The 12735-nt window shown below is 35.7% G+C and overlaps 1 protein-coding gene across 8 annotated transcripts in view; it reads left to right on the top strand.

Annotated features, from left to right (window-relative positions):
* The window catches only part of LOC145693422 (uncharacterized), a 129776-nt gene that overhangs the window by 54949 nt on the left and 62092 nt on the right, over positions 1-12735 (top strand). For all 8 annotated transcript variants that reach the window (XM_081769400.1, XM_081769398.1, XM_081769399.1 and 5 more), the window contains exon 8: positions 12505-12596. In XM_081769400.1, the coding sequence (XP_081625526.1) occupies positions 12505-12596 (92 nt within the window). The remainder of the gene's footprint in view (positions 1-12504; positions 12597-12735) is intronic.

Raw genomic sequence — 12735 nt, 5'->3', positions numbered from 1 at the left:
ATGTACTTTATGAAAGCATGGAGCCTTTACTATACTTGATAACGAAAATTAATGAATATACACTGTACTGTAATTTACCTGACAGATCTCAGTAAAATAATCCAGCAATGATCTTGAACGGGTCTGCGTGGAGTGTTTACACCCTACCAAAGTGTGGCCGAGTTATCCGGACTGCCCCATTATCGAGTGCCGAATTTTAGAGAGACTACTGTATTTTAAAAGTAACTTAATTTCAAAGAAAAAAACAATTTTTTGTAGTAAGGCAGATTCAGGTTTCTGTTTGACTTGTATAGTATATAATACGTGGATATACAGAAGGAAATATTAGTTCAAGCATGAAACGTACGATGAAGTGTTATTTTCAGTAGTAACGAAGTAATGTTAGAGATGAAATTATACTAAAGGAGGAAAACTCACGAACCTACTATAAAATCAATTTTATTAAAGGAAAAGGGAGCCGGAACAGGTTTGTGATTAAGGTGATTGTTTATGAAAAACGATAAATCTTTTACACTGCACTGGTATATCAGCTGATTAATACGAGTTATCTTCAAAATCTAACGGACACACTACACGCTTTTTTAGTGTGGGGCCTTAAAGTTTGAGATAAAGTAATTTTGAGTAGAATATGAGATAAAAACTTTTAGTCACTTTGCTTGTACGGTAGAACTTCATAATGAATCTGCCATTGAAGACGGTGTACAAAATTCTCACAGGCTAAGGGGATTCTTTTTGTTTGTTTCAGTAAAGAAACCCAGATTGCCTAGGCAATATTATTCTGAACATTTTAAAAGTGGAGCAAAGGCACGCTTGAAAAGAAGCTTAGCCATGGGGAATGCTGTAGAGGCCGTAGTAAAAGGAACAATGTCATTGAGAGAAGCTGCAGTCACTTTTAAGGTCTCAAAATCTGCCGTACAACGGAAAGTGACGAAATACAAATCTGTATCTACAGAAAATAAGAATTCGTTTAATTTTGAACAACAATTTGGATTTAAGTGTGTGTTCAGTGCTGCTGAAGAATCAGTGTTAGCAATGTATTTAATTGATGCTGCAAAAACGGGATATGGACTAACAATGCGGAAGGCGAGGCAGTTTGCCTATGATTACGCTAAAGCCAATGGGAAATTATGCCCAGACTCATGGGTGAAGCACAAATGTGCCGGTGAAGAGTGGATGGTTGGATTTCGTAGTCGGAATCCGCAAGTGCTATTTCATAGACGACAAAAAAATTGAAGTTAATATAAAATGTTCCACGTTCAACTTTCGTAAAGTGCCATTGTCTTGTAATAAATATAAGAATATTTCTAGACCGGATTTAACTATGATAAATTCCTAGAATAGAATTTACAGAAATCTGTAACTCGTGGTTGGAGTTGAGTAAAAGCAATTGATGAGCGTGGCATTTAATTTTTTTTTTTTTTCTTTTAGTGATGAGGAATAACGAAATTATTAAGATTTTCTTTGCCTTCTGCATCTACTCTACAGTGCCCTCATGTAACCAAACAGCACAAACTTTGGTGTGTAGAATTTTCAGTGTTTACACACCATCACGAGGTATTTAGAGTTACTTATGGATTTAAGAGGTATAAACTGTTAGAAATGGTGGCACAGTGGTAAAGCGCTCATTTCTGGTGCTAAGGGACCTTCCTAGATCGATCTTAATCCAAGTGAGTTTGCAGTGGAGAGCAACGTGTTCGTGAGTTTTTTCCGAGTTCTGGTTCATCCTACATTCTCATTCCATGTATTATTCTATTATTTCATTATTCTTCACCTTCATTCATCATCCAGCTCATTTAGCTTCACAATCATAACTGTGAAACATAAAATTAAAAATTTCATTTCATTTCAAAATATCAGAAATAACTGTTATATAGGAGTCGATGTGCTTAGTGCACATAATCAAACTACATAGCCATCTGTTCAGCCATTAATCACCTTCAACAGCAAACGCTATTTGTTCCCTAAATCTATTCTCTAGCTTTAAAAAAGCATAAAACTACTTAAAGAGAATACAAATTTTTATAGCTATGTTTAATACAGATTGTAATATTCGAATAAACTAGAACGTAAGAATATAGAGGGAAATGGGAAGGATAATAATGTTTAAATACTAGTAAATCGTCAATATTTTCTGTAATTTTCACAAATCTTGGTTTTGTATCTATAGTAACTGGCAAAGGAAGTTGGTCTTAAGATTGTGCTGTTGATGGTTATTTAAGTACAATAATGGTGTTTTAGGGATCTTCATTGTAATATACATTTTATTGTAAAATAACCTTTTTACAGTTAATAATACATGATGTCCAGCATCAGCACTACCAATAAAAAAAAAAAAAAAAAAAAAAAAAAAAAAGAAAAGAAAAGAAAAAGAAATCGACTTTAGTTTTTAGGTTATCAACCTATAAGTCTTATGCCGTATAAACATTATGCAACTGACGTAAGAGATCGCCGAAATAAAATGTTCAGTGATTGTAGAATTGGACTGGCGTACCCATACCATGACTTTCAAGACCGCCTGGTCTGTCTCCATTCTTTTCTTTCTTTTCTTTGGGGATACACAAACGACAATGTTTACAGAACTCCAGTACTGAATTTCATTGATTTGCGTCTGAAGATTGTTGGTGCTTATGAAACTATCACACCGTAGATGCTTGAAAACAGCGTGAGATACGAATTTCGTTTGGACCTTTGTAGAGCAACGCGTGGTTACATGTAAAGATTTACTGATCAACATAAAACTTGTTGATTATATATATATATTAAGCATTGAAATATTGAAATACACTTACTACTTGCTGAGTTATAAGAGTTTATTTGTAATATTGGTGCTGGATATCTTGTAATTACGAAGAAAGAATTTTGAACTGATACAGGCATGAAATTTTTCAGAATTATGTGAGCATTATGTCATTTTAGTTTTTTGTAGTTAAAGTTAAATAACAAGTTTTGAGGTAACATAACTTCATTGTCAAGATAGTAAAGAGATTTTATCAGTAAAGTAAATAGAGATAGGAGATTAAACCCGGGGCTACGAGGGAAAAAAAAAAAACATTAGACACTTGGTCATGAATACTAATGTCAATAAATGTAGGAACCGTAAAGCTCAATGGATTTATTATATTACAATGTTTCTAATACTCTGATTCCCGGTGGGACACTCGGTCGAAAAAGTGTATAAACGCTTTTTCAAGCCATCCGCCCTGAATGAGGTTTTCCTGGATTTTCCTCATTCATACCAGGCAAATGCCGGGATGGTATCCTAACTTATAGGTCCCAGGATGCTTCCTTCCTTCCCTTTCCCCGGATAGTGTGTTCGCCGAGGGACGTCATCCCTCAAACGTGACAGGCTAAATGGCCATAAGATGCCGAGAGCCCAAAAATCTAAATCCTAATCTAATACTCTGATTTAAATTATTATGGTTTTATGTTTAAGAAAATGTATGAAAATATATTGTAGCTTCAAAATTTATTATTGGATAATCTGTTATCTGTTTTGGTCGTTTATTTCTTGAAATAATTCACTCTGTAATATTATTTTAATATAGGACGAATTTATTACTGAGATATTTTCATTTGTTTGAAGGTTGTGGACAAGATTTTGTTACAAAAATTAGTTTCTTCGTAATACTCTAAATTTTATGATTATCATTTAAGTTTCAGAGTACCTTAAATATAGGCCACATAATAGTTAAAACATCGTAGTGTCTAAACTTCATTCTTCTCGTAATTCGTTGCATCGATGTCGTATGGAGGCTGTATTGGTAGCGTATGCATCTTCAGCGAGGAGACGTGGGTTCGATTTTTGTCGGGAGCTTATTCAGTTCGGATTCCAAGTTAACCTGTAGGTCCGTGACCCTTATATCTCCGCTGCTTGAAGGGACACGAAACTCTTAATTCATCCATCGAATGAAACGTAACGAAATTGAGAATTACTTTAGAAAAATATATATTCTGTTAATCATCAGTGGCTGTTAGATCTAACCGTTGTTGGGTTCCATCAACAGTATTCTTTAAGAATTTGTTCATTTAGAGAAAAGAAAGTCTCAGAAGCCATCTTCGTTTGATAAATATTGGTCGACTTACGTTTATGTAAAGACATGTTAGCATCTTGTCCTTTGAAGCATGTGTATACCTCTTAACATGTCCATTATAACCTGTGGTCTTGCTCTCAAATCTGTAATTAGGATTTCAAGAAATAATAATAATAACCTTAATCTTAATCTTGAAAAGAAAACAAAATGTAGCAGATATTTGTTAGTGATTGTGTTTATTTGATTTCCACGTCCGAAGTGTAACTAACCAGAACCAGAACCAGTATCAGCTAATACTCAGTGCTGTCACGTATTTTATAATTTTTTTTTTTTTTTTTTTTTATTGTTATATCTACTTTAGTTGTTGAATAAATAATTCTATTCTGAGCTGAAATTTTATGTTATGAATTGATTTTGATTTTTCTTTCTTTTCAAACATAGATTCAAATGTATAAGGGAATCAACGAATTTAAGAAAGGCTATCAACCTCGTGCTTACATATTAAAGAAATCTGACGGTACAGTTCTCACCGACAGGATAGCATCTAAAATAGATGGAAAGATTTATTTGACGATTTGCTTAACACGCAACCAAAAACTAGTGCGTGTAGAAAAGGAGATACACACCGCAGAACCGTATATTCCAGAACCCAACCGAATAGAAGTAGAAACCACTATAAAGAAATTAAAGAAACACAAATCTCCGGGTGTAGATGAAATTCTGGCTGAGTTAATTTTAGTTGGAAGCGAAAAATTGTGGAACAAGATACACAAACTCATTCTCCTTATCTGGAATAAGGAAGAATTGCCATAAGGGTGGAAAGAATCAATCATTGTTCCAATTCACAAGAAAGGCGACAAAACTGACTGTAATAATTATCGAGGCATTTCTCTTTTTTCAACATCCTATAAAATCCTTTCAAATATTCTATTAGCAAGATTGACCCCATACGCAAATGAAATTATTGGAGATTATTAGTGCGGATTTGGACGAAATCGATCAACTATCGACCAAATTTTTACCATTCGCCAAATACTCGAAAAAAAGTGGAAATACAATACCCCGGTACATCAACTATTTATTGATTTTAGAAAGGCGTACGACTCGGTTAGGAGAGAAACATTATACAACGTTCTTACAGAACTTGGAATACCGAGAAAGCTAATTGGATTAATTAAGATATGTTTAAATGAATTCCAAAGTAAAGTCCGGGTAGGAAAATTCTTGTACACAAGCTTTCACGTCGAAAATGGTCTGAAACAAGGAGATGCGTTGTCGCCAATATTATTTAACTTCGTTCTGGAATACTCTATAAGGAAAATCAAAGATAGCAACCAGGGCCTAGAGTTCAACGGTATTCACCAGGTAATGGCATATGCTGATGATGTAAATTTAATAGGGGATGATAGGAGAACAATAAAAAGAAATGCAGAGATCTTATTAAACGCTTGCAGGGACATGAGTTTAGAAGTAAGTGCAGAGAAAACTAAATACATGGAAGTGCGTCGGGACCGGAATACAGCAAATTATGGATGCGTTAAAATATTAAATAATACTTTTGATAAAGTGGATAGTTTGAAATATCTAGGATCAATACTAACAGAGGAAAATCATATTCACGGAGAAATTAAATGTCGACTAAAAGCAGGGAATTCGTGTTACTATTCGGTTCAAAATCTCTTGTTGTCGCGAATTCTGTCGAGGAATTTGAAGCTTAAAATATACAAAACGATAATCATGCCTGTTTTTCTGTATGGCTGCGAAACCTAGTCACTTACTCTGAGGGAAGAACATAGACTGAAAGTATTTGAGAACAAGATCCTGAGACGAATATTCGGACCCAAGAGGAACGGGAATGGGGAATGGCGGAAACTTTATAACGAGGAACTACACAAATTATATGGTTTACCCAACATTGTTAGGGTCGTCAAGTCTAGGAGGCTTAGGTGGGCGGGTCATGTAGCTAGAATGGAAGAAAGTAGAAACGCTTTCAAAGTCTTGACTGGAAGACCAATCGGAAAACGACCATTAGGAAGACCTAGGCGCAGATGAGAGGACAATATTAAGATGGATCTCACAGAGATTGGAATACAAAGTAGAAACTGGATGCAGTTAGCTAAGAATAGAAGTCAGTGGAGAGCTTTTGTGAACGCGGCATTGAACCTCCGGGTTCCATAGGCTATAGAGTTAGTTAATATATGTCAAATAGTTTCCTATTCAGTATTAGGTATTTTCCGTTAATCTTGAGAGAGACTACATATATTCACCTAACATTTTTCTTTAGTTCCAAATTGCTTATTAGAAAACAGATAGAAATAGTATAGCATTGACACAGTGAGGCGACTGCGAAAGTACCTACAGTTTACCTACGTGTCCGTGTTAGAGTTTTTCCTGATTTCTGGTAAAGAATTTGTTTTATTATATTCGCTTCTGTACCCCTGTCTTCCTATTATTTCCTTGAGTTCTACTTTTATTTATTAGGTATAAAGTGTTGTCAGTTATAGTTATCTTAATTTTTTATTTTCTTATTTTGCCGTAATATTAAACTGAGCTAGCGATGTATGACAACTAAAGTGCAAGATCATACTGTGATTCTCGAAAATATTACGAAGCTTATCTGCCTCTGTAAATATCGTAAGAGTTGAGAAACATTGTACTGACAGGTCAAGGTTATATGTAGGTCAAAACATATGCTGAAAAAGAAAAAAAAAACTTTTATGTTAATAAATAAAAAAAAATACATTAATAAATTCAGTTCGGAGAAATTTGGACAAAATGTGGTACCCTTTATTAGAGTATAAAGCAAATAAGGACATCGGAAAAAAAAGTCGCACCCTGTAAAATAGCATTGGTCCTCTTCGATAGCGTTCCTGTGGTAGCACGTGACTAAATGACCCAACATTAATAACGTATGCTCATTCCAATTAACTGCAGTGGGTATGCCAATTGGTAACAACTCGTCAAAATGGACCGAAGCAAAGATGTGACCGAATGGTAAAAAGAAGGACCGTTGTGCTTAGATGTGCCTATGAGCGCTCAGTAAATGAAATTGCACGATTTTTGGTGTATCAGAGCAGACTGTCGAATTCTCGATAAGGAATGGGCTAGTGCTCAGGCAGGGTTCCCACCTATTAGGAGACCCTAGAAAAGTCAGAGAATTCAGCTTACTCGTAAAAGCCCTGGAAAAGTCAGGGAATTTTAAGTGCTGATTTTTATCATCAAAATCCATTTCCCTTTTTGCCTATTTGGTGTGCAATATTTTATAAAATAAAATAGTTTGTTTTGCAAACTACCTACACACACCAGTTATATATATATGTACGTACATGCGTAGCATATGAGGAACTCCCTGGTCAGGAAAAATATTGTTGTATTTTTACATTATATTTAGAGCTGGAAATTTGTAAATCGTGACCTAAAAAGCCTGGAAAAGTCAGGGAATATGTACTCGCGAAGTTAAGTGGGGACCCTGTCATGTAAACCCAAAAAAGACGTAGGAACTGGTGTCACAAAATGATCATAACCCAGAGGGACCGCCAACGAGTTTCACGACTGCTCAAGCAAAATCGTTGTCAACCTCACAGGATTCCGAAGGGAATACCGTGCAATGGAATTAGAAGTTAAGTACTACGAACGAGAAGACTTCTCTGTGCATGTCTTTATTTGGCTGAAGTCTGAACGTGTAGTCCGACGAATCACCATTTTGGGATGGCTACCTCAGATGGGCGCATGGAAATTAGGCATAATATATACAGATGGTGATCAGAAGAATGGAAACACCTGAACGAAATTGCAACTTACCAGATTAATATGGTGTCGGGCCACCCTTCGCCTTCAGAACAGCCTTGATGCGACGTGGGATGGAGGCATAGAGGTCGTGAGTGGTAGCAAGTGAAATTTTACACCATTCCTCGTGCAGGGCATCGGCCAGTTCTGTGAGAGAGGATGGAGGTGGAAATCGTCGCCCTGGGGATTGGGCGGGCCAGGGGAGGTGTTGAACTTCATCCCGATGTTCCTCAAACCACGCTGCAACAACGCCAGCTGTGTGAATGGGTGCATTATCATCCTGGAAGATGGCGTCATTGTTCGGGAACAACATCCGGATCATAGGATGCAAGTGGTCTCCTAAAATTGCGACATAATCGTTGGCAGTGATTCGTCCGCTAAGTGTGACCACAGGACCCAATGAAAACCATGATATGGCAGCCCACAGCATCACCGAGCCGCCGCCATGTTTCACAGTTGGGCGGAGACACTGGAGATCATAAGCTTCTTTGGGCGTTCTCCACAAATAAACACGGCCCGTGGTTGGGAATAGGGTGAATAATGACTCATCCGAATATATCACACGTTTCCAGTCCTCAACGGCCCAAGTTGCATGGTCGCGACACCATTTGCGGCGTGCGAAAGCGTTATGGTCCCTGATGAGCGGTTTGGCCCGTGCAACACGACCCCGTAAGTTCATGTCATGTAATTCGCGGCGGACTGTGATTGTCGAAACAGGGTGGGGGAGGTGCTGATTGAGTTCCTCCGTCACTTGCTCCGCAGTGGCACGACGGTTCTGCGTGACAATGGGCTTTAATACCCGGCGTGACCTGTCACTCATGATTTTCTTCCGCCCACTGTTCCGCTTCCCCGATGTGGTTTTCCCGTGTGTTGTGTAGGCCGTCATCATCTTCGACACTGTCCCACGCGACACACCTAACACAGTAGCCACTGCCGTCACACTCACTCCACATAACCGCGCACCAACAATTTGCCCTCTTTGAAAATCTGACAGGTCTCCCATCTTACACTACCTCCGTCTGCTGCAGCCACTGGACACTGCTGTTTTACTGCGCCTGACGTAGTATGGAGACCGACCTAACACACCACCACCAGCGGTCCGGCGCTGCTGGTTCCACGACACCACTGCCAATTCATACATCTGACGTGTTGCCGACTACAGATGTTTCCCTTTTTCTGATCACCATCTGTATGTACCTGAACTCAGTTTGGCGTGCTGATTACGTTTTGCACGTGACATGCTGTTCACACGCATGCATACTTTCCTTATCACTGGAAAAGTTACTAAATTTTACTGTATGGTAGGGTAGGATAGGTTAGGTTAAATCAGGTTATTAGAGTAAGTTAGTTCAGGTTAGAACAAAGTAGTATTGGTTAGATTAGCAGGTTAAGTTAATTTAGGTTCATGAAGTAGGATAGGTTAGGTTAGATTAATTATCCGAGCGTAAGGTATAATGCTTCGTGTTTTTTTTTTTTTTTTTTTTTTCGAGCTCAATATCCGCCATACTGAATTCAAAATAATAGACTTGCCTGCACACTCCCGGTTTTGTTCGTATTCCAATGATGCCAGGCGAATGCATCGAAATTCCAACGAAGCATTTCATCTGTACTGTGTGATTCAGGCTGCAAGAAGTTATGTGATGGTGATTAGGATTTTTTTTAAAAAAAATACTATGAACTATTATTCCCACTCCTACAGATGATGTAAACAAGAACTAGTATGTTCATTTGAATATCGTCCAAGACCAATGTCGTCATTAGCATTTTCATGGTAAATATGCCTTGGGCGCCTCCATTTTACAAGACGATAGCTGCCATATTCATATGGCTCAAAGTGTTTGTACATGGCATGATGAATATACAAGTAACCTGTCGCACCTGATCTGGTCTTCAAAGTCTCCGAATTTAAATCCAATTGAAAATTTTTATGACTGTTTGGATCATCGGGTAAAAGACAGAAATGTACATTCCCGGACATTGCTGGAACTACAGGATCTACTGATGAGCGAGTGAATACACATCGATGTGACATACCAGTAATATGTTTTGGAGTCGCTTCCAAACAGAAGCCAAGCGTTATTCAGGCCAAAGACGATTATACCCTCTATTAGATAAGTTTTACAGGGATGACACAATATTTTGCTCAGTGTGTTTGAGTAATAAGATAAATAATTCAGAAAATTATAGATAATAGCACTGAGTACATAATATATCGGCTATTTGTAACCTGTTCATTTCAAATTTGCACCATACACCGTCAAAAATGATTATATTCTTGTGCTCGTGCTCTTTTTATTTTGATGTTCTATTGTTTACTACAAATCTTTGGTCAAGAGTACAGGCTATAGTCTAAATATTAGCAGTTGAAAATGCTTATGTCGTTAGTGATTTTTAAAATAGTCCTTACATTTTATATAACCAAGGCTTGAAGTAAGTGAAGATATACCATCTCATACTCCTATATACAGAAAAGATTTGTGGTTGTCTGAAAAGAAAGAAGATATTAAGTACTTTAGTATACAATAATTCTTGTCAAATGAGATCCAGTTTAGTTCAAAAATATGATTTTAAGTGTATCGTTATTTTTTCTTGTAGTAAAATACGAGGATGATTAATGTGTTGTGTTTTCATTCTTTCAAATTCAGTAGTAAACAATTACATATACTTTCGAATAATTTTTATTTTTGGTTCAAATATGTTTTAGTATGTTTCTTTTGCTGTATCATTTTCTTATACAAAATACCTCAAATATACTCTTAGACTGAAAATAATCTCCAGATCATTTTATTTTCTTTCAGATATATATATACATACATATATATATATATATATATATATATATATATATATATATAGAGAGAGAGAGAGAGAGAGAGAGAGAGAGATGTTTGTGTTTTTATGTATGAATGAGAGAGTGAGTGTTAAAAATGTATAAAAATTGATTGAGTTAGCGAAAATTAGCCTGTTTAACACAGCTCAAGTACGCAAATTCTGTTTATAACTGTTTTTATGTATATTTCGTGAGACTAACTTCTAAGAAGGTAGATCAGAATACATAGGGTAACTCAAAAGTATTTAAAAACAGTGAAATGGACAAAAGACATAATTGATAACTAACTCTGTACAATTACGTATAAGTTTCTTAGAACATGGGAATATATCTATAGATTTGCAAGTCAAAGTCCTTCACTGAGATACGAGAACTCAGTGAGTGTGTCAGGATTAATTAATGGCGTACAGCAGATTTTGAGAATAGCCGTGAACGAAAGTTTTTAACTGAAGAAGTCAGAAATTTCTTAAACCGGCGAATGTGTAATGTAGGGTAAAATACTAAATATAGGAACGTACGAAAGACATTTCTGCAACAATAGTGCATTAATTACTATGTCATTTGATGAGATAACATTGGTAATATAGTTATTAAAATAAAAATATGCATACAAATTATACGGCTCTAAAATTTGAAATTTGATAATATTGATAATTATTTATATAATTATCGCTTCCTTCCGACATCAGGTTATTTTTCGGAAGGATGCAAAACAATATATTCTTCTTGTTCACTCTGAAATATTAATATCTTATTTGACGTCTAATATATAATTAAAAGAAACCGGTGACTCCATAATTACAGTATGTACAGAATCAGACTGAATTTCAGTTAGTATTACACTCATGAAGTCGGCAAAATTGAGCTAACCAAGTTTGTTCAAGCCATTGACACGAAAATAAATCTTAAATCAGTTAGTTAAAACGTAAAATTTTCTTTGTATTTAGCTAGTGTGTTGTAAGAGGTTCAGATTAATTAACATTGCGCTGTAGAAAAACTATGCTATGATTTGTTGGCTACCGTGGGTATTTGTATACATTATTTTACATCAAAATGTCTGTTTAACGCAAAATTCACTCTGAATTGAAATTATATATAAACTGAATTTCGATTTTTGTTTGATGAATGTGATTTTTACCTGTAGAGCTTTTATATGTTATTTTCGAGTCTGCACTAAGTTCATACTGATAAAAATTAAATCACCAGTTTATCCGCCTTTCATCACTTATTCCTGTCACTAGTTATTCTCCTACCTCTTAGCTGAATGGCAAGGTTCTTGCTTTTGGAACGTGAGACGAGTTAATTTCTGGTAACAGCATTCGTGTTAAATTTTAAGTCTATGTCTCATATAGCTTTGGTGCTAGAATGGAAGGTTAAAAATAATAATAAAAGTGTAAGTAAAACAGTTACATTAGTTAAAGCATTACCCTTAAAAATAAAGTAAGTAAACAATCTTCTTTAGTCTTCACTTATATGACGGCTGCATCCAGGTGTTTGTTGGTACACTTTGTTATATTTACTTACGGCTGCATCCAGGTGTTTATTGATACACGTTGTTTTATTTACTTCCATTTTTAAGTAAATGATTGATGTTCTTTACCCAGTTTTATCTTTAAAAAGTTTCTTGTTACTTTGATTTTTCCTAATATGCTATTTACGAACAATACAGTTACATATCTGTGAGATACATTATTTTAGTTACGAGATGATCGATTTATACAAAATAATAGTTTAAAGAAAATAAAAGTAACGTAATATATCATCTGACTTTAACAAAGGATAAAAAATGCAGCGTTTTATAACAGCGTTTTATAATTTTTTTTTTTTTTTTTTTTTTTTTTTTTAATTTTCTTTCAGGTTTACCGTTACTTAACCCGTTGGATCCCAATAATTTAACTTGTCCGAAAGAGGGCTGTGGGAAAAGTTTCCGAAGAGAGAATTTGTTGCAGGTAATGCCTATTTAAGTTTTATTGAAATGCATTATTTGAACTAAATTTCATACTCGATCTAGAGAATAGAGTTCTTTTCTTCCTAGAGTGTTTTAAAATTGTTGTACTGGGATGACATGAAATAGTATTTTGCATGATG

Source organism: Thermobia domestica, chromosome 8 (genome assembly GCF_964235325.1).
Source record: "Thermobia domestica chromosome 8, izTheDome1.hap1.1, whole genome shotgun sequence".
Taxonomy (NCBI): Eukaryota; Metazoa; Arthropoda; class Insecta; order Zygentoma; family Lepismatidae; genus Thermobia; species Thermobia domestica.
The sequence above is the reverse complement of the archived record's forward strand: the minus strand, read 5'-3'. Positions and strand labels throughout refer to the sequence as shown.